Source organism: Fukomys damarensis, unplaced genomic scaffold, assembly GCF_012274545.1.
Source record: "Fukomys damarensis isolate Sample0158 unplaced genomic scaffold, DMR_v1.0_HiC HiC_scaffold_21, whole genome shotgun sequence".
Classification (NCBI taxonomy): Eukaryota; Metazoa; Chordata; class Mammalia; order Rodentia; family Bathyergidae; genus Fukomys; species Fukomys damarensis.
This window is the reverse complement of record NW_022900933.1, coordinates 17778495-17799332: the sequence shown is the minus strand read 5'-3', so window position 1 is coordinate 17799332 and position 20838 is coordinate 17778495. Positions and strand designations below refer to the sequence as shown.

Below are 20838 nucleotides of genomic sequence, written 5' to 3'. Positions count from 1 at the left end.
ATATATATATATATATATATATATGAATGAATATGTCCATTTCTACTGAGTTTTCCATCTCATTAAAGTACAGGTTCTCAAAGTAGGTACTGATGATCTTCAGGATTTCTGCAGGATCTGTTGTGATTCTGTCCTTTTCATTCCTACTGTCATGGATTTGGGTCTTTCCTTTTTTGGATAAGGCTGGCTAAGGATTTATCCATTTTATTTCATCTTTCAAAGAAATAGCTCTTCAATTCATTGATTCTTTGTATTGTTTTCTTAGTCTCAGCTGCACTAATTTCTGTTCTGATTGTTATAATTTCCTCCCTTATACATGTTTTGGGTTTAGCTTGCTGTTTTTTTCCCTAGAACATTAAGGGCCAACATTAGGTTATTTATTTCAGCTTGCTCTGTTTTTTAACATGGGAATTCATTGCTATTAATTTCCCTCATAGGACTGCTTTTATTGCATATCCATTAATGCTTATTTTATATAGTTGGGGGCACTGGTGTTTTGTGCATATATATTTATGACTGTTATCTCTTTCTCTTGGATTGTTCCCCTAACCAGTATGTAGCAACTTTCTTTGTTTCTTCTGATAAGTTTTGTCTGCAAATAGAACAGCTATTCCTGATTTTTTCCAGATTCCTACTGCAAGTACTGTTTTCTATCCTTTGACTTTCAGTCTATGAATTTTTTATTTAAATGTGCTTCTTGGGCTGGGGATTTAGCTCAGCAGTTCCACCACCTGCTTGCCTCTCAAGCAAAATGTCCTGAGTTTGATCCCTGGTATCGCCCCCTCAAAAATTTGCTTCTTGTGTGCAGCATATTGTTGGATCTTGTTTCTTGATCCATTCTGCCAATCTGTTTCTTTTGACAGGGCAGTTGAGACCATTCAATTGTTGGTCATGTATTGACTTATCCTTGTCATATCATTTTTCTGTTGTTGGTTCCCTTTCTTTCCTTTCTGTTAAATTGCTTGCCTTGTCGGTGGATTCATTCTGCTGGGATTCATGGAATCGTTGTCCTCATTTCTTTTTCTAGAATATCCTTCAGAACTTTCTGGAGTGGTGGTTAGGTGGTCATGACTTTTTTAAGGCGTTCTTCATCACTAAAGTATCGTATCTCTCCATCAGTTTTGGAAGGTAATTTTGCAAGGTACATCAATCCAGGTTGGATGTTGTTTTCTTTTAGGGCTTGAAATACTTCATTCCAAGCTCTCCTTGACTTAAAGATTTGTGTTGAGAAGTCTGCTGTGATTTTGATAGGTTTTTCTCTTTTCCTTTTAATTTTTCCTTTCTTGTTCTTTTTTCTCTCCTTCTTTTCTCCTTTGTTCTTTTCTGGTACCTTTATCCAAAAATAATCCTTTATCTCAGTTTTTCTTTCCTCATCTTCCATTCCTTAATTTTTCAAAATTTTCTTCTCTCATTCTCCTGTTCACCACCCCCTCTATTTTTACTGGTATAAACATTTAGCTTTATTAATCTTCAGATAGTTGCCTCTATGCTATTACTGTTGAATTCACTTCTATTGTTACTGGAGACACAGCTATCACATTTAGTAGATGTTTACTTTATGTAAATATTAGGTTTGTCTTAGGGTTTATGCTGTAATTATAGATGTGTTTTCTATGATTAAGGTGGTACAGTATTGGTTCATTTTGTTGTTGTTGTTGTTCTTTGTTTTTGTTTTTTGAGACAGGTCTTACTATGTGGTTTAGGCTGACCTTGAACTTGTGGCAATCCTCCTGCTTCAGCCACCTGAATTCTGGGATTACAGGCATCACTTCTGCCCCAATATTGGTTCTTATGGTATCCAGTTTGTCTTTGATACCATTATTGTTGCTGATTTACTTGCTATTGCCAAGAGGTATAGTTGTTATTAATAAAAGCTTTTCTCTGTATGCCAGTATCCAAACTACCTTTGTGTTACTAACAATACTGTGGTTCCCTTCCCAGAGAACTGGGTGCTGAGCCAATTACACTACATCCTTCCCTCCCAAATTAACGGACTTGGTTGGATCTTGGGACAGAGGCAAAGGCATATGATTAACTATACTCAGTGGTCTACCTATAGCCACTAAAAAGCAGACACTAAAGAGATCTCCATACTAGCAACAAAGTCTTTTCACTGTAAGCACCCATAAACTGAAGCCAAAAACTAAATAAGTAAATAAAAACATGAGAAGACAAGGCAACAAAATTCCTCTAAAAACTCTCAACCCCTCCCCAAAACTAATCAATAGGGAAGTAATCAAAAGTTACACACCCAAATAATTAAAAGGTTAACAAAGGAGATTAAAAACACAGATCACTAAGGTACTCAGTGAGCTCAAACAAGATACTATAATTAAACAAATAATGAACATAATAAACAAAATGATCAGCAAGTTTATAGAAGACACTAACAAATAACTAGCTGAGTTAAACAAAATAAAACATGAATGACCAGTTTAAAAAAGAATTAGAGCCCATGAAAAGGTTCCAAATGGAAATCCAGGAGACTAAAACAGCTATTCAAAGTACGACACCAGAAGCAACCAGTGTGAGGACAGAGCATCAGAATTAGAAGACAGGGCTGCTGCCAAAGACCAATTATTCAGAAATACCTTAAAAATAACAAAAAAAAAAAAAATGAAAAATAGATCCAACAATTGCTAGATGACACAAAAAAGACTAATCTAAGATTAACTGGAATTACTGAAAATCAGAAGACAGCACAAATGACATAAAAAAACCTATTCAGAGAAATAGTATCAGAAAACTTTCCAAATGTAAGGAAAGGTATAATTAAGCTCTCAGTGGAGATCTTAACCCAAGATGTTAGTATAATAAGACCATTTAGTCTAAAATTAAGATCTCTCCTGGGCCCTGTGCAGGAGGGACATATAACTAATTGCAAGTTTTGCAATTAGTGCACTGGTTTCAGGTCTATAAATATGGACTAGGTAACCATAAGTTCTACTTTCTTGGATAGTTTTTTTCTCAAATATGCAAAACTTTCCCCCCTAAAAACAAATTAATGAAATGTCTCAGAAATTTTAGTATCTGAATTTGTCAGTCAATTTGTACCTTCACTTGGAATTAACACAGAATTATTTTTGTCAGACTGTGTTTCTCATGTCACATCTAGATATTTTTGTCATAGAAACTTTCAGAATGTTTTTGTTTTGTCTTATTTTGCTGTTCCAGATCATCCTTTCTCTTTCTTTTTTCCCGATTTTTGTTTTTATTAGCATGTTTGCAGTACATAATGGTCACACTCCTACTGGGGTTTGGTGCATGTATACAACACATCTCAATTTTTTTTCTTCCCCTGCTCCTCTCCCTGTCTCTGTCTCTTGGTCCTCTTCCCACTTAAAAAAGACTGATTGCCCTATTTCCTACCATCTTTTATCTTGCTCTTTCTATATTAGGTTTCTCAAAATTTTCTTTGTCATTTAGTTTGAAACCCTAGAAATCCTTCACCTAAAGGTAACATATCATATTGACATACAGGTGAATTATTCTTTTATAAAGAGGAAAAATAGTACCTGTGAAAAGGAAGGGGGAGAACTCATCCACAACAGATGCTCTTAAGAAAACTCAATTTTAGGAACAAGAACCCAAACGGTCTCTTTAAAATCATCCGTGCCTCTACAGCCTAGAAAAATGTCCATACACACCTAGGGACATGAACACCTCCATCTGCTTTGCAGTCTACTGACCTGACCAGGATTGCCCTCCTTCTCAAGAACATTAATTATCTGCTGGCTATATAATCCAGCCTCAGCTATCTTTACCGGTAGCAATGCAGCTTCAAGGGCATTACCTGGGAAAGTGATTAACCTTTTGTGCTTCAGAGAGGGTGCGAAGTAAAAAGGGCTTCAGGTGGGATCCTGTCCACATCAGGTTATAGTCAGTGCTGCTTGGGTGAACCTGAGGACAGAGAAAAACACAGAATGTAAAAATCCATCAGAGACAGCCTCTTTCCAGGAAAAGCAATGGCAGAGAGAGTCACAGCCATTTTTCACGCACTGAGAACTCATGGGGTGGCCCAATTAGTATGTAAGCAAGGTAAGACAAAAGCAACTATCACAGAACACAAGACAATCACATTTAAAGAACAAGAGAGGTGACAAGCATAGTGGCACACACCTGTAATCACACCTATTCAGGAGGATGAAGCCAGAGGATCCCATAACCTGGGCAACTTAGCAAGGTGCTGTCTCAAAATAAAAAATAAGCCAGACATGATGGTGCACACCTGTTATCCAAGCACCTTGGGAGGCTGAGGCAGGAAGATTCCAAGTTCAAACCCAGACTGGGAAGCTGATACCATGTCTCAAAATAAAAAATTTTAAAAGGACTGGGGATGCAGCTCAGTGTGAAGGCCCTGGATTTAATGCCCCACCCCAAACTGCAAAAAATAAATCAAATTCACCACCCTTCTTTAAAAGTTGATGATGTTCCTCAATACTCTTGCTTATCAAAGTACAAGATTAGGCCTCAACCACAAAGCTACTTTCTTAGATCCTATATCTTTGTAGGTACTAGGTAAAAAGTATTAATCAGAACTGAAACCTTACTGTAAAAAAGTGACTCAGATTATATTTGTTCATTAGGATTCACCTGTCCATTCATTCAACAATTATGCTTACAATGTGATAAGACCATAGCAAGCACTGGGGACAAAAGAGGAAATACTGACTACTAAAAGGTATCAGAAAGTTACCCGAATGTCTCCTACAGATCTCAACCCAGAATATGGAGTCAGCAACCAAACTTTAATCAGTGGTCTCAAAGTATCTGTAGAAGAGGTCTGGTTCTGCATTTTTGTCTGTCCTTTTATAACATCCTAATTTTCCCTTTTTTTAGGGAAATGACATTCTTTGACATGTATGTATTTATGTATGTATGTATGTAATTGAGACAGGTTCTCTCTATGTAGTTCTGGCTGTCCTTGAACTCACTCTGTAGCCCAGGCTGGCCTCAAACTCACAGCGATCCTTCTGCCTCAGCCTCCTGAGTGCTGGGATTACAGGCGTGCACCACCATGCCCAGCTCTTACTCGTTTTAAAGAATATGTTAATCACCCAACACCCTTATCCTCCAAGAAGCGGATCAGTGACTCAAGCTAGTCCAGTCATTCTATCTCCCAAGAAAGGCACAAGACAATGAATGGAGTCCAGTAAAATTAATGGCAGTGCCTTGAGGAGATGATCCTGAAGATTACAGATCCTAAACCCCAAGGCTACCATGGTCTCTCCCCTCCTGACCTCCCAGCTTTTTCTCTAATTCTGCTAGCCACTTGCTGCACACTTTTCCTCCAAATCTCTTTTGTTGTAAGTTATATAAAGTCCACTTCTATTGCTTGCATTCTAAGAACCTTCACTGGGTATCAGACAATTCTTTATGAGCAACTCAGCATCTAGCACAAGCTCAAGAACACAGCAAAAGAAAAAAAAAAGGCCCTGTGAAAATGTTCCACTTCTACTGCAGGAAGACACTGGTCAAGCCACTAACAAACTCAATGCAAGTTTTGCACCCTCAGTAAAGGTTGTTCCCATGTACTTTCTAGATCTGGCGGCTAGCGAAGTGGCTAGGATTTTCAGCTTTGGAGGAGTCAGGCGAGGCAGTAAAAACAAGCTTACTTCACGAAATCCATGGGCTGTCAGAATGCTGCGCACCAGGCGACTGTCCGTTCGCACAATCTTATAAGACAAATGATAACGTTCTAAAGAAAAACACAGAATCAAGTTTATTAACCTGCAAATTAACTACAAAAACAAAGTAAAATCTAAGATGATGACTTGCTTCATTATTCTCAGTAACATTACCACTACCACCTTAAAACTCCTCTTAACAAGGGCTGGAGTATAGCTCAGCATCACAGCGCTTACCCATCATGCAAAAAGCCCTGCATTCTATTCCAGGTACCACAAAACAAAAACACCTACTAGAAATAAATTGATGATATTTGGGACCAAGGAGACTCTGGGGGTTCACTAAACATGGAGAGCAGAAAAAAAAATTGCATCTTTGCTTTCACTAATTTCTAGTTAAAATTTTAACAATGCCTTCAAAGAGGAATGTGGACAACAAAGCAAGAAATAGTAATAGTATCTGTGATGCTGCTACCAACAGATATCAGGTATTTTAATACCACTTCACAATTGTAACAATTCCTTCAAAACACCATTCTGACAGTATTTCTAAGTTATGGGAGTGAAAGTTTCTGCTATATTGTATTATTTAATGCAGTGATAAAGCATGTATATCATAATTCTTAATATTTTAATTACTATAGTTCAGTACACTTGATTTCCTTCGTAGTCATTTCTGGTTTTATTTTTAATTCCCTTGAAGACATCCTACTGAGAAGAGCCTGCAGGCTTCCCTAGACTGCCAAGGAAATCCACTGCACCTAAAAGACAAAGAGACCCCTGCTCTAGACATCCCTATGTGTCTGATCATATTCATTACCGGCATGTTGGAGGCTGCAGGTTAGAAACTGGTGGCCTGGAGGCCAAATCCAGCCAGCAGGCATGGTTTGTTCATTCTTTGCAGTGTTCTAAAAATGAAATTGAATTCATTGCTAACCTTTTGAAATTTGAAGGATTAACAGAAAAATCTGAATTTGGGGCTTTTCTTGAAAAACCTGTGAACCTTGGGCTCTCTTCTCTCCATAGAACCGTGGGCTCTCTTCTCTCCCTGTAGACACCTGTGCCTGTGAGCCTGTCTTGGAGAGAAGTCTAACCATGGCAAATCTTGATCTAGCCCCAAAGACAACCATTTACTGGGCACTGCTTAGGAATATGTGCTCTGAATCCAAGAGGGAGGCAAAGCACTAGGTGGGCATGGAACATCTTGCTATGACAAAACAGAGGGAAGTCCTCAAAATAGGTTGGGAACGTATCACAAATGGCCAGATTTGAGACAGTGTGAACATACTTTGTTCTTGAGACAGGGTCTCAGTAGGCTGCCCAGGCTGGGCTTGGACTTTCAAGCCTGCATCAGCTTCTTAGAGGAAATAGTAAGGGGGAGACTTAGAACCCACTTAGAAAGAATCCATGAGGACACACTGACAAGAAGGTGAGAAGGTATACTTCTTCTGCTACTATTAACAGAAATTCCACAGCTTAAACAGACATTTATTATATTAAAGCTCTGGAGGTCAGAAGGCTAACACTGGTCTCTTACCAGGATAAAACCAAAGCACTAACACGGCTGTAGTCCTTTCTATAGGGTCTGGATGAGATCTGTGTCCTTTCTCCAAGTTCTAGTGGCCACAATTTGTGGTTTATGACCCCCTTCTCTTATCTTCAAAGGAAAGAATGGCAGGTCTAGTTTTTGTACCACTATGGCCTCTTCTACTTCCTTATTCCATTTGGAAGGGGCCCTGTGATTATGTTGGACATACCTGGGTAACCCAGGATAATCTCCTTATCTCAAAGACATCTGGGTACCAACTTTAATCTCTCTTGACCACGTAAGGTGACACATTCATAAACTTTAAAGATGTGTATGTGAACATATTGGGGAGCTTACCATGGTGCACATTCAAGACTCCAAAGATTCACACCTCTCTCACACATAAGATACACTCAACCCCAAGTCTAAGTCTAAAATATCATCTAAATTTACCAGCTCAAAACTCCCAAATCTTTCTGGGTACAGAGGCACACACCTGTGATCCAGCATTCTGGGAGTTGATATAGGAAGACTGCAAGTCCAAGCTCAGCCTGGGAAACTCAGGAAGACCCTATCTTAAAATGAAAACTAAAAAATAGGCTAAGTATGTAGTCCAGAGAGAAGGGCTTGAGTTCAACTCCCCGAACCAAAAAAGTGAAAATAAACAAACACTCCCAAATCTCATCATCTAAATCAAGCATAGGCATGATTTACGCTGGGGAAAACCTGCTGTGTCTGTGGACCAACAAAATAGGAACAAGTTATTTGTTCCCAAAATACAATGGTAGAACACTGGCTACAGATATCTTGGGTTTAAAATGGAAAAGAAACAAAGGAAAAATAGAAGTCATAACATCTTGATCATTTCAAAAACAAGCCAAGCAAACTCCATTAGATTTCAAGACCACAGAAAAGGGCTCTGTGATTCACAGGTCTGCCCTCTGGGCTTAAGGCTCCACCCTTGAAGCCAGCTTTCTATTTTCATAAAAGTTAGCACACTTTTGCAGCTAAATAGTTTTATCATCTTGTTTATTGATTGTAGAATTTGGTGGCCAGCAGCCTCTTTGGTTTCATCCTTGAACTGTTCCTTTTGTTATCGGGTAGCTCCTTCTAAAAGTCGCTCGCCAGTTAAACATTACCAGGTTCTGGGTTGCTCGCCTCTCCTGGAGTTAAGATTCCAGGTTCCTCTGGTCTCAAACAAAAAAATTGAACAAAATGAGCAAAAAGCAATGACCAAGGTTATTCAAGAAAATCAAAGTGAAGAGTGAGGGAGAAACTGGTGAGTAAAAGGAGAAAAAGCAGTAAGAGGACACCCTGGAGAGAGCAGGGTAGGCCGCTGTGAAGAAAGTCATGATAGCAAGTTCTTGGTGTCTAAATGCAGTCCAAATCACAAGGAAATATGCAAGAACTTCCACATATGGGTCCTGAGGGGCAGCGTGGGGACCCCCAGGCCTCAGGCTAACTTCAAGTCTAGGCTTGCCTGTTGAAAACCTGATCAAGTTCTCAAGTGAAATCTTTGTAATTAATAGGTCACATCTACTGCCCTAAACCAGCTTTGCCACACCCTAATCTCCTGCCTCACTTGCAGTCCAAGCTGCAGAATATCTGTGGTATTACATGCTGAAGAACCTTATAGGTCCCTTGTGCATGGATTCACTCCCTGAGACAAGAAAGTCCTCCACAGATCTTTCCTATTTAATTTCATTTCTAGGCTCTACGTTGGTTTGCAGTCCTGTTCTCCATCTGCAAAGCCAACTATTATGGGCCTACGCCCTCTCATGTGGCATCCTCTATCTCCCTCTTCTACTTCAACAGACTCATGATTACATGAGGACCTACTGGGTAAGCTTATTCTAAAATCAACTGATTATGTACTTTAATTACATCTATAATCTCAATTCCCCTTTGCCTTATGAGAGATCATATTCACAGGTTCTGGAAATCAGGAGGTAGATTATTTCAATGGACTGTTATTCTGCCTACCAGAGAAAGGAAAGCTCTGGTTACAGAAAGTCTAGTTAATAAACATAGACGGAAAGACAGAAATGGAATTTAGCACTTCACAAAAATATGAATGATTCAGATAAGAAATCAATGGAAACTAAGAGGTAAGAGAATATTGGGAATAGGATTCTTACACATCTTAAAATATCCCTCCAGGGATTACTTATAACAAAGGGGGGAAATGTACATTTACAAAGAAGCAAGCTGATGAACACTATCGTAACGAAATGATCAAACTTGCTGTTATGGTTTATATCTCGATGCTCAACAGGAGTCTCCTGAACTCATAGGTGGGGCTTTAAAAAGGTGATTGGATTATGAGGGCAGAGTAGCTGACTTACTGTCAGTGGGTAGGACTTGGTCAGAAAGTGACACTGGGGACATGACCTGAGAGGCTTTATCTCCCTCTTGGCTCCTCCCTTCCCTCCCTCCTTCCCGTGAGCCATGCTGTAAGCACCTGTCCTTGGCATGCCCCCTGCTATGGCCATCTTGCCTTTTATGGACTGAAATATGAGCCAAAATAAACCTCTCTTTCCTTATATTGTGGGTATTAGGTGTTCTGAACAGCAAAGAGAAAGTGATGAGACACTTGCCATCACAAATAGTATAAAACAGTAACGTGACGTGCTTCCAAAAGTGATGACTGAGAAGAATACAACTTCACTAAGTGATAGCCCCACATGTTTTAAAAAAATCTGAATCTAGACAATGCTAACAAGGGGACTAAAGCATATATGTAGAGCAACAGCTCAAATCTTTTAAAAAATCAATGTTATGAAAAATAATTTTAAAAACTCTAGGAGACGGCTATAGTTAAAGAAGTATGACAACTAAATATAATCTTTGATCAGATCCTAGATACAGCAACAAAACAAAACAACCCTGAAGGACAATGAGGAAACATACATAGGGACTGTAGATCAGAATTTTACCAATTACAAACTGTGGTTCTACAGAAGATGCCCTTGTTCTCAGAAGATGCCTGCTGAGTAACATACTAGGGCAAGGAGTCTCTGAGCTAATTCTCCAGTGGACCGGAGAGCCAGAGAGATATGGCAAAAGTCTTCACAGGTGACAACAGGAACAGAGTATACACTGTAGGAGTTTACTGTAGTACTTGTGCCATTCGTCTACTTTTAATTTTTCTAAATAACATGTTTAGAAAAATGAAAGAAGACCCCAGGTCCTTTCATTATAACTATGAGCGCTGTTTCTGTTTTCACACATGTGAAAAGCGTGGCATAATCAGCTCTGCACACTCCGTGTGCTGCCTGCAATGCGTTCCTCAGGTCAGGCCGTGGAGAGGCAGCCGGTAGGGGATGTGGGAAGACAGCGCTGACCTGGGGCTGGGAGAGGACAGGGAGTGAGGTGAGAAGTATGTCTCTGGAGCCGCGCTGCCAGCCTGAAATCCAGATTCTACTACTTTCTTCCTGTAATCTTCCATGAGTTATTTAATTTCCCCAATGCTCAAATTACCTCATAAAACAATTGTGAACACTCAGTTAATACATGGGAAACTTCAGAACAGTTGCGACTGCATAGTTAAAAGTTATTTTTACATAGTAAAAAACGCAAGCATATAGTAAAATAGTTGCATAACAAAAAATTTAAATGCCATTAATATTCTTTCTCCTCCTAATAATCAAGAAAACTGCAACATGTACAATGCTCAGTGGCAGCCCTATTTCTTACGGTACCTGAGTACTAAACAGTGACTGACCATTTCTGACCCATATGACCTAATTTTAACCCAATTCCACACGTTCCAAAAGAGAATGAAAGAAAGTTCTGTGGAATGGTATACAGTAACTATCACTGCTGAGGATTTTTAACTTATTCAAGTTCTGGGTCCAATAGCCCTTATCTAATAATGCAACTTAGCAATGTTGTATCTTAGGCCAGAGGTTATAAATTAGTGATTTAAGCCAGACCTTGCCTGTAGACAGGACCTGTTTGACATTCATGTGCTTTTATATACTTTTTTTTTTTTTTTTGGTACTGGGGATCAAACTCGGGACCTTGTGCTTGAGCAGCAGGTGGCAGGACCACTGAGCTAAATCCCCATCACAATGTGTCTTCACATAAAACTATTAGTAATTAATTGCTAGCCTTTAAAAACTGAAAGAATCCATATAAAAGTCTAACTTCCTGAGCTGCTTTTGAAAAGCCTGGCAACCATACTATATAGTTCATTTTATATGTCAACTTGAATGGGTCACAGGATGCCCAGATATGAGATTAAACATTAATTCTGAGTGTGTCTGTGAGGGTGTTTCCAGAGAGATTAGCATTTGAATTTGTGAGCTGAATAAAGCAGATTATCCTCCCCATCATGGGTGGATATCCCCAATCCACTGAGGGCTTGAACAGAACATGAAGGTGGCTGAATTTGCTCTGTTCCCCCACCTGACTGCTGAGCTGAGGTGAGGATTTCTGACCTCAGCACTCTTGGTTCTCAGGCCTCAGACTCACTGGGATCCATTCCATTGCTTCCTGGCTCTAGGGCTTTCAAACAATAACCCCAGCTTTCCTGAGTCTCCAGTTTGCAGACAGCAAATTATGGGGTTTTGCAGCTTTCATAATTGTTGTGTGCCAATACCCTATACTAACTCCCTTCTGCTGTCCCACCACCCGCCCCTGTACCTCCTCCTGCTGTATTCTATTAGCTCTATGTCTCTGGAGGACTCTGACAAATACACTGGGGTTTTTTCTCCCATGATAAAAATCAACTAGAAAGAAAAAAGGAGTCAGTTAAAGAAATGCAACTGCAAATTGAACCTATCCAAACACCCAAGAAAGAACCATTTTATCCCACATTTTCTTCCATTAAAACACAGACACACACACATACACACAAACAAAGCATCACGGCAAGGCCCTTCCTGATTACTAGCAAACTGCCAAGTATCTTACTTCTGAACCTCTGAAAAATTATGGAGTCAATTCCAACACAAAACTAGAATTTCCTCTTCCCCCATGACTCATGTGTACCCCAGGAGGCAACCTGAAGTGTGAGGACCCTTGGCAATTCCAGGATAGACTGCAGCATAGTAAATGGAAAGAAGCCACTGTCAGCAGGGAAATAACCAGGGAGTAGTGAAAGTCTGTACAGAAAAACCAAACTGACACCTCTGGCTTTTAAAATATCAGAATAAACCCTTCAAAGGCAACAAGGTACAGGTGTACCCTAGGATCACAGATTACCTCTGTTGTCCAGAACAGTGGTTACTGGCCACATGCGATGGATGAATGCTTGAAATGTAAGTGCTGTGACAAAGGACCATAATTTAAAAATTTAAAACTTTAAATTTTAAAAACTGCTACTTGTTTAAGTTATTAGAAAACAGGGGTTGGGGGTGTATTCAGTAGTAGAGCACAAGATTAGCATGTAGACAGCCCTGGGTTTGATCCCCAGCATTAAAAAACAAAAAACAAAGAAGTTACTAGAAAACATATTTCAAACAGACTAAATGAATTTCAAAAATAATGTTTATGAAATCTAAGTACAGAGCAAAGATTTCCAATGAAAATTCACATCAGACTGAGATGCCTATAAGTTTAAAATACACATAGGTATAAAATATCCTACTAGTGAATTTTTAATATTGAGAAAATATAGAAATGGTAACTTTAGATATATTGGGTTAAGGCAAGTATATTATTAAAATTAATTTCACTTTTCTACACAGCTTGGATCATATTTCTATTGCTAGCCTATAAAAATACAAACTTATTAAACGGACAAATTTAAAGGCAAATTATAAAAGATGCTTCATTCCACGAAAAGTTAACTTCAAGTTAAAAAGTAGCTCTGTTGGCTCTAAAATACCATCTCTATGTTTAAAATACATAAAACTTGGAGGGAAAAAACAAGATTATAGTGAAGAAAAAGTCATATTCACAGACTATATCACAAATCAAGTATGAGAAATCATATTATACCAAGTTATTAACAGTGGAATCAAGAAATATTCAATAGATAAAACAGAAAAAATAAGATGGGCCTCTAACACAGAAGTCAACAGAAAACAACTAGTGTCCCAGATAACTTCTCAAGGGGATTTAACCACAGGCTTAGGATCAGATTTATGTCCGTGTCAGCTATTTACGAGAGTCAAAAGAAAGTGGCACAGACCAAGAATATTTAACAGTTCAGAACACTGAGACAGTAGTTAGCAAAAGTCATTCAAATTGCTCTTTGTATAAAAGGTGAAGAATTACTAAATCTCAAATAACTGGGGAAAATAGAGAAAATTTTAAAGACAATTTAAAAAAAGCTCAGTGGCTTTTACACCATGGGACTCTGTAAATAAAAAAGTACATGAAGACTTCTAAGTTGTAGAAAATGGTAATTGCTTGAAAACTGAGATGACAATATTGACAGATGTTATTTTCCAATAAATGGTAGATAATCTAAAAATGAAGGGTCTGTTTACTGCCATAGGATACATAGATTATTTTATGTGACAAGCAGAATAAAAGAAGCACATTTTGTGGGGCTTATCTCCTTCTTGACCACCTCTGACATTTTGGCTCCAGTCACATTTAATGGGAGTTGCTCAGCAGAGTCTTCACTTACTCAGGCTTCACAGTACATGAAGTGGTAACCTAGCAACTTGCTGAGGAGATTAAATACAAGGACCAGCAGGAAGAGTATAACACTCAAATCCCAAAAGCAGGCTCTGAGCTCCTGGCTTATTATGGGGTGATGACAGATCTTAGTCATTTAAAAGTAGAGTGGATCCTATTCAACAAGTGAGTGAACAGCGCAAGTTTTGAGCATCTACTATGTGCCATACATTAAACAATTAATCACATTTGATTCTCACAATGCTGTAAGACAGATAGTATCCCCATCTAACTAGTAATAAAACTGGGTAAGAGAGTTTGAGTGATTTGCCCAAGACTCACAGCTAGGAAATGCCAAAGCTGAGAAACAAACAAATGACCAAAAACCCAAGTATGGACTCTTTCTACCATACCACATGCCAGTTCTGATCCACACCGCTGTAACCTCTGAAATCAGCTGGTCAGGACTCACAGTACTGCTCTGTGATACACAGATTTAGTTCACTCCCTATCAATATTCTAACAGTCAATTTGCAGAGTTGGAAAAATTCACCCTAAAATTCATACGGAATTGTAAGGGATACTGAACAGCTGAAACCATCTTGAAAAGAAAGTGTTAGAGGATCGCTACTTTCCTATTTCAAAACTTAATACAAAAGTATAGTAATCAAAACCATATGGAATTTCTGTAAGAATAAATGGACAAATCAGTGGCATATTAAAAGAGTCCAGGGCTGGGGATTTAGCTCAGTGGCACCGTGCCTACCTGTAAGCACAAGGTCCTGAGTTTGATGCCCAGGACCACGGGGGGAAAAAAAAAGTCTACAAATCTATGATCAATTGATCTCTTGGGCTGGGGGTTTAGCTCAGTGGTTCTACCACCTGCCTCACAAGTGCAAGGACTCAAGTTTGATCCCCAGTACCAGAAAAACCCAAAACAAAACAAAACAAAAAAATAATTGATCTGACAGTAGTACCAAGACCATTCAATAGAGAAAGAACTGCATCTGCAACTAATTGTGCTGGGACAACTGCATGTTCACGTGTAAAAGAATGAAGGTGGGATTTTACCTAACCCAAGAAAATTAACTCTACGTAAGGACCCGAGTTCAAGCCCCGATAACCAAGAAAAAAGAAAGAAAATGAAAGTAAGTTAACTCAAAACAAATCGGCATGGTGGCATGTATCTGTAAACCCAACATTTGGGAGGCTGAGGCAGGGGGATTACCCTGAGTGCAAAGCCAGCCTGGGCTACATAGTGAGTTCAAGGCCAACCTGAACTATGGAGCAAGACCCTCTCTCAAAAAATAAAAAACAAAACAAAACAAGATTATTTAACTCTACTCAATGACTTTTTTTTTTTTTTTTTTTTTGTACTGGGGATTGAACTCAGGTCCTTGCACTTTCGAGGCAGGCGGTGGCACCACTGAGCTAAACCCCTGGCCAAGACTATTTAAGTATAAAGCCTTAAACTCTTAGAAAAACATGTAGGGAATCACTACCTCGGCTTAGGCAATGGCTTCAAATATGACACCAGCCACATAAGACGCAGAGAAAGAAAATAGCTAAACAGGATAGCATCAAAAATAAAAGCTTTTGCTCACAGAAAAATAGCCCACAGAATACAGAGCATAAAAAATAATTCACAAAATAGGAAAATCATGTATCTGATAAGGATTTAGTATATGTGTGGCCGAAGCGAGCACTGATAAGGATTTAATATCTAGAATATATAAGGAATTCTAACAACTCAACAACAAAAAAGACAACTCAAATCTTTAAAACGGGCAGACCTTGAGTAGACATTTCTCCAAAGACACACAAATAGCCAACAAGCACACGAAGACACTCAAAGTCATTCATCATTAGGGAAAGGCTAATCATAACCACAATGAAGTACCACTTCACAACCTATACAGCAGAAAATAACAAAGGTTTCTGAGGCTATGGAGAAGTTGGAATCCATATCCATTGCCGGTGGAAATGTAAAATGAGCATCTCCTGGGGAAAACAGTCTGACAGTTCCTTAGTTAAACAGAATTACCTCACAATTCCATTCCTGGGTAATAGTCAAAAGAAAGGAATACAAAGTAAAAACTTGTCCACCAACCTTCACAGCAGCAGTTACTCACAGTGGCCAAAGAGTGGAAACACTACACATGCTATCAACTGATGGATGGGCAAGCAGAAGGTTGTATGTGAATTCTACGGAATATTATTTAGCCTTAAAAAGACAAGAAGGACACAGACACGCGCTCCAGCATGGACAGACTTTGAAAACATGCTATGTGAAAGAACCTGGACACAAAAGGCCACTAGGTGTATGATTCCATCTAAATAAAACTGCCAGAGTGGGCAAATCCACAGAGACTGAAAGCAGATTACTAGCCACTAGGGACCAGAGGGATTGGGGAGTAGGGTATATGACTGCTGAATGAGTACAGGCTTTACTTTGGGGATGGAGACTAGACAGTGGTCACATGTGCATGCTGTGACTACACCAACTATCAATGAAGTACACACTCCAAGATGGTTAAAATGAGTGCTCACTTTGGCAGCACATACACTAAAATTGGAATGATACAAAGATTAGCACGGTCCCTGAACAAAATGGTTAAAATGGTAAATTGTGTCATGTATAATTTATCACAATTTAAAAACAAAACATGATACACATAATTATGAAAAAGTTCAAATGAAAAACATATGCAGAAAATAATTTAAGAAATTATAAACATTCTTTCAAGTAACAAATCTTTTCCTATGGACGAAACCATTTCACTACGTCATATTAATTTTTCCAGACAAAGCTGTCAGCATCACGCCCAGCTTTGTCCTCTATTGGAGATTAACACCTACCTCCAATTACTCGGATATTACTGTCCTTTGCCAGAATAGCCTCAGCATGGAATACCAAAACTGGAATTTTCCTGCAGCCTCCAGTCCACATGATACATGGATGATCCCTACAACCATAAACAAAAAAGCCTTGTTAATTTACAGCTCAAAATCTGAATAACTGTTAATGTAGATTATTATGGTTTCTTAGCAACTTTCCCCTTCCTTCTGGAATAAGAAGCCCAAATATCCTGTGACAAATCACTCATCATCTCCCATTCTTAGCCATGCATTAAGATTAACTCCATCCCTGCTCTAGGGATGGGCTTTGATTGGTTTCAGCCAATCATGGCACTCCATCACTCAGTAATAAGTGATTGGTTCAGGGAGGAGCACATAAACCAATCCGAGCCCAGGAGAAATAAGGAGATATGAGCTGAGACCCTCTGAGAAAGCAATGCTTCCTTATTTTTCTGTAGCAACTATAGGTGACACTCTCTATTTCCCTTTCTGGTTTAGGATGAGAATGAAAAGTCCGAATGCCAGCCACTTTGTGACACTGAGGGGAAAGAGCCTGGAGCGGTTAGTAAAGGAGGAAGTCAGTGGGGGCCTAACTGAGCAAAGGAGACAGATGGCATCATGGGTAATGAAGCTGGTGTTGCAGAATCAAGCCTTGCCTAAGAATGAGTTAATAAATGCCCTTTTTTTATTAGGACAATTTTAATTACATTTTAATTCCTTGATACACAGATGATCCTGATATATACCCAATAATTTATATTTTTTCTTTTACATACTATAGTTCCTTTTCAGGCCAATTGGATGACCCATCCTAAGATCCTGAGCTAGGAACTCTTAATATAAGGATCCCAATTAAAATCACATATTTTAAAGAAAACCTATATTAAATGGAACAATATATATTTTCCTCTGGTATAAAACCACAGAGCAGAAAGGAGCTTCCAACCGTATTTCCCTATCATCAGCAAAGCTCGGTTTAAATAATCTTAGATATTTTCGCACAGGTTAGGAAAACGTGCAACCTCCTTAGGGCAGGGAGGTACGAAGGAAAAGAAATGAAACTGAGTCCCTAGTCTGTGTCAGCCAGCTAAGTGTGTGTGCAGGTATTTGAACCTAGGGTCTGAGCTTGTTCTATTCTGCAGAATGAAGACATTTCTGTGAAGCTCTGTATACTGAACACTTGAACTAAACTCTGAAAATTTAAACTCATTGATTCCTTAAATGGAATAAGGCCCATTTAGTCAAGATTCATGCCAGTCTTAAAAACTCCCATGACCACAAACCCTTAACAAAAACCATACTACAAATCTCAGAACCAAGACATACCCTCCTAATCCAAGCTTTAAAAGATCCACCCTTTGAATACCGAGGCTGGTAGGCTGCTATTCTGAGAAATTAGGCAGCCTTTGGTCTTCAGTTGAGCAGGTTTTTAGTGAATTAAAGAATCCCATGCCTATTTCATGTCCTGTTTTCTAGAAATGGAACACAGATGCATATTATTCTTATTTGTGGATTTGGGTAATAATACCCATTTGTGAGAAATGGTGTCCACAGGGTACAGTTTTAGCAACAAGAATTTTTTGTAGGTTGCTTGCATTTTAATCTTCAATACCTATAAAATATGAGCATGGGGCAGGATGATTCTTATTACCTCTTCCAAATACAAGTTTTCCACTATGTTTCTGTCAGTGGCTAGAGGAAAGAAGATGCATCCTAGGCTACAAAGTCTTGGACAGAAGCTCTGGAAACTCTCCAGAGTTCCTTGTCGCTCTAGCACTAGCTACAAGCTGGCACCATGGTGCCTCAGCATCTACAAACAGCAGGCTTCTACTACGTCAAAAATGCCTGACGAGAAGCAGGAACACAATGAACAGACACACAGCAGTGAAGAGCCAAGGCCCCTCCTATACCCTCTGTGGGAATTCACATCCCTGACAGAGAAGTCCTTTAATTACAACCTATAAAATATAAAAGGATGGTCAACTAAACAACACTTAAATCAGACGCTAAATTGGCATTAAAAGCGTGCTCCCACCAGGTGGTGATAAAGGGGAAAAAATCAAAATGATTAGAAAACTGAACGCTGGGGCTTTAACTTTTCCTTCACCTCAGAGAATGCTATAGAGAGAGAAAAATCTGCTTTTAGGGGCATGGAAGAACAAAGGACTCCAATGAAAAGGTCCTAAAGTAGGCCAGCTCTTAGCTCACTATCTGGAAAGCCTGAAGATTTTGGTTTTCAGGAGGGGCAGTTTCATGAGGGATACATACTGTTTACTGCTGGAAGCAGCACACAGAAGGTGGAGATGGAGGGCAGCGTTAGTTTCACTGCTCCCGCGTCTTCTCCACAGCACCGCCTTCCCTGTGTCTGCCTGTCTTTCTAAGCCACCCTCCCCCCGTGGCCCCCTCACACCTCAGCTCCTCAAGCCTGTGATGATGCCCTCCTTCTCTAAACTCCTGTAGCATTCACTTTATAATTGTTCTGATATAAAGCTAATTTCTACCACAAAGATGATAGAAATTAAAGTTACTAGGGCTGCTACATTCAGTATCAGAGCATTATTCCAAACCTGTACTGGAAAAAATTTTTTAAATAAGAAATTAAGGTTACTATACTAGTTTTTTAGTGATGTAAGAAACTTTGTGTTGTCTTCTTTAGGTGTTGCTGGGGGTTAACCCAGAGCCTTGTGCGCGCTAGGCAAGCAGTCTTACCCCTGGTTGCATCTCCAGACTCTCACATCAAGTTCATATATGAAACTTTACATACCTACATATAAATTTATATTTAGGATCCCTGAACCAGACATAGAACAGCCATTTTACATGCACTGTTTGAAACAATGCCTTGCAATACAAAGACTGCTCGGACAGTTTCTAACCCTGAAGTCCAAAACTGCAAGGTATTGAACTTTAATAAAGAGTCATTCACAGGAAAATGGATGCATATTGAGGCCATACTCTTAAGTGAAATAAATAAGTCATACATGTGTAAGTACCGAATAGTTTCTCTGGTGTGAAAAACCAAAAGTGTAAATAAGATCCAAACGGTATAATTGACAATATGAAATAGGAAGAAACCGGCTAAAGGAGTAGGGGAAAGTGGGAAGGGTAGGGGAAAGGAAATAAGGGAAAAGAAAAAATATGAGAAAACGAGAAAATGGAAATAAAGTGTTTGTAACTAGGAAAGGGGGAGGGGGTGAAGGGAGGGCAGGTGTAAGGGGAAAAAATGATAACCAAGATCTGTCATGTAAAGGTACAAGATCCCAATGATGACTGTAACTGTACTGTATACCTAAAATGTACCAATAAACTCAATGGGGAAAAAAAACTTTAATAAAGCCTAGGAAATCTACAAAGAGCTAATATATTCATGGATATATATCATTAGGTTGACACTTTTTTTTTTTTTAATAGAGCTGGGGCTTGAACCCCGGGCCTTATGCATTCTAGACAAGCACTCCAACACTGAGCCCCATCCCTAACCACAGATATGCATCCTTGGATCAAATCAACACGTTTTTAAAATAACAGATTATAATGGATTAAAAGAACAATCTTGAAAGCCTGATACTTGCGGAAGCTAAATTTTTATGTGATGGTAAGAGTCAGAACACTGCAAGCAAAATGGGACGAGGCAAAATAACCAAAGGAAATCATCCATTTAATTATCCTGAAAGAGAATGACCCAAATAATACTGTCAAGTCGCTATTATCTTCTATGACCTAACAATGGCGAGAAGCCTTTCAGCAGAGTTCCATTAATGCTTTCCTAATTTTCTTTAAATGATATGCAGCAGTCTTCCACCTTATAAAAAATCCATCATAAATTCAATATTAAAACCAGTCAGAAATGGGCCTTACATTTGTATGGTATTTTATAATTTACCAAGTAATCTCACAAATGCTATTCTATTTGATCCTAAACACGCACCTACAAAAGAGCCTGGGAAATATTATTCCGTTTTTCAGGTTACACACCATGCACACATCCAAAAGGATCACAGATACATAAAATATGTGTATTAACTTTAAGCCAAATTCTGTTTTGCATCACGTGGTAATGTTAAAGGACACGAAACAGCAAAGCCCTTCAAAACCCAGGAAAGCTAAGTCTGAATCTCAACGCCATTACTCCTAAAGGTCCCTGAAGAAGTTTCTTGAGACTTCTAAGAATCAGTTCAGTAAAGTGAAAATAACAACATTTTCAGATTAAATAAGATAGAACAGTTTACTCCAGATTAAATGAGATAGAGA

At 38.9% G+C, this 20838-nt stretch overlaps 1 protein-coding gene and 1 non-coding gene across 6 annotated transcripts in view; one reads left to right on the top strand and one right to left on the bottom strand.

Moving 5' to 3' along the window:
- The window catches only part of Ttll5 (tubulin tyrosine ligase like 5), a 252450-nt gene that overhangs the window by 229107 nt on the left and 2505 nt on the right, over positions 1-20838 (bottom strand). For all 5 annotated transcript variants that reach the window (XM_010645542.3, XM_010645541.3, XM_010645544.3 and 2 more), the window contains exons 3-5: positions 16588-16694; positions 5616-5698; positions 3794-3900 (exon numbers count right to left, since the gene is read on the bottom strand). In XM_010645542.3, coding sequence (XP_010643844.1) covers positions 3794-3900; positions 5616-5698; positions 16588-16694 — 297 coding nt within the window. The remainder of the gene's footprint in view (positions 1-3793; positions 3901-5615; positions 5699-16587; positions 16695-20838) is intronic.
- Positions 16271-16377, top strand: LOC117287206. The gene has a single exon (XR_004518405.1). It is a non-coding gene; the product is annotated as a U6 spliceosomal RNA (small nuclear RNA).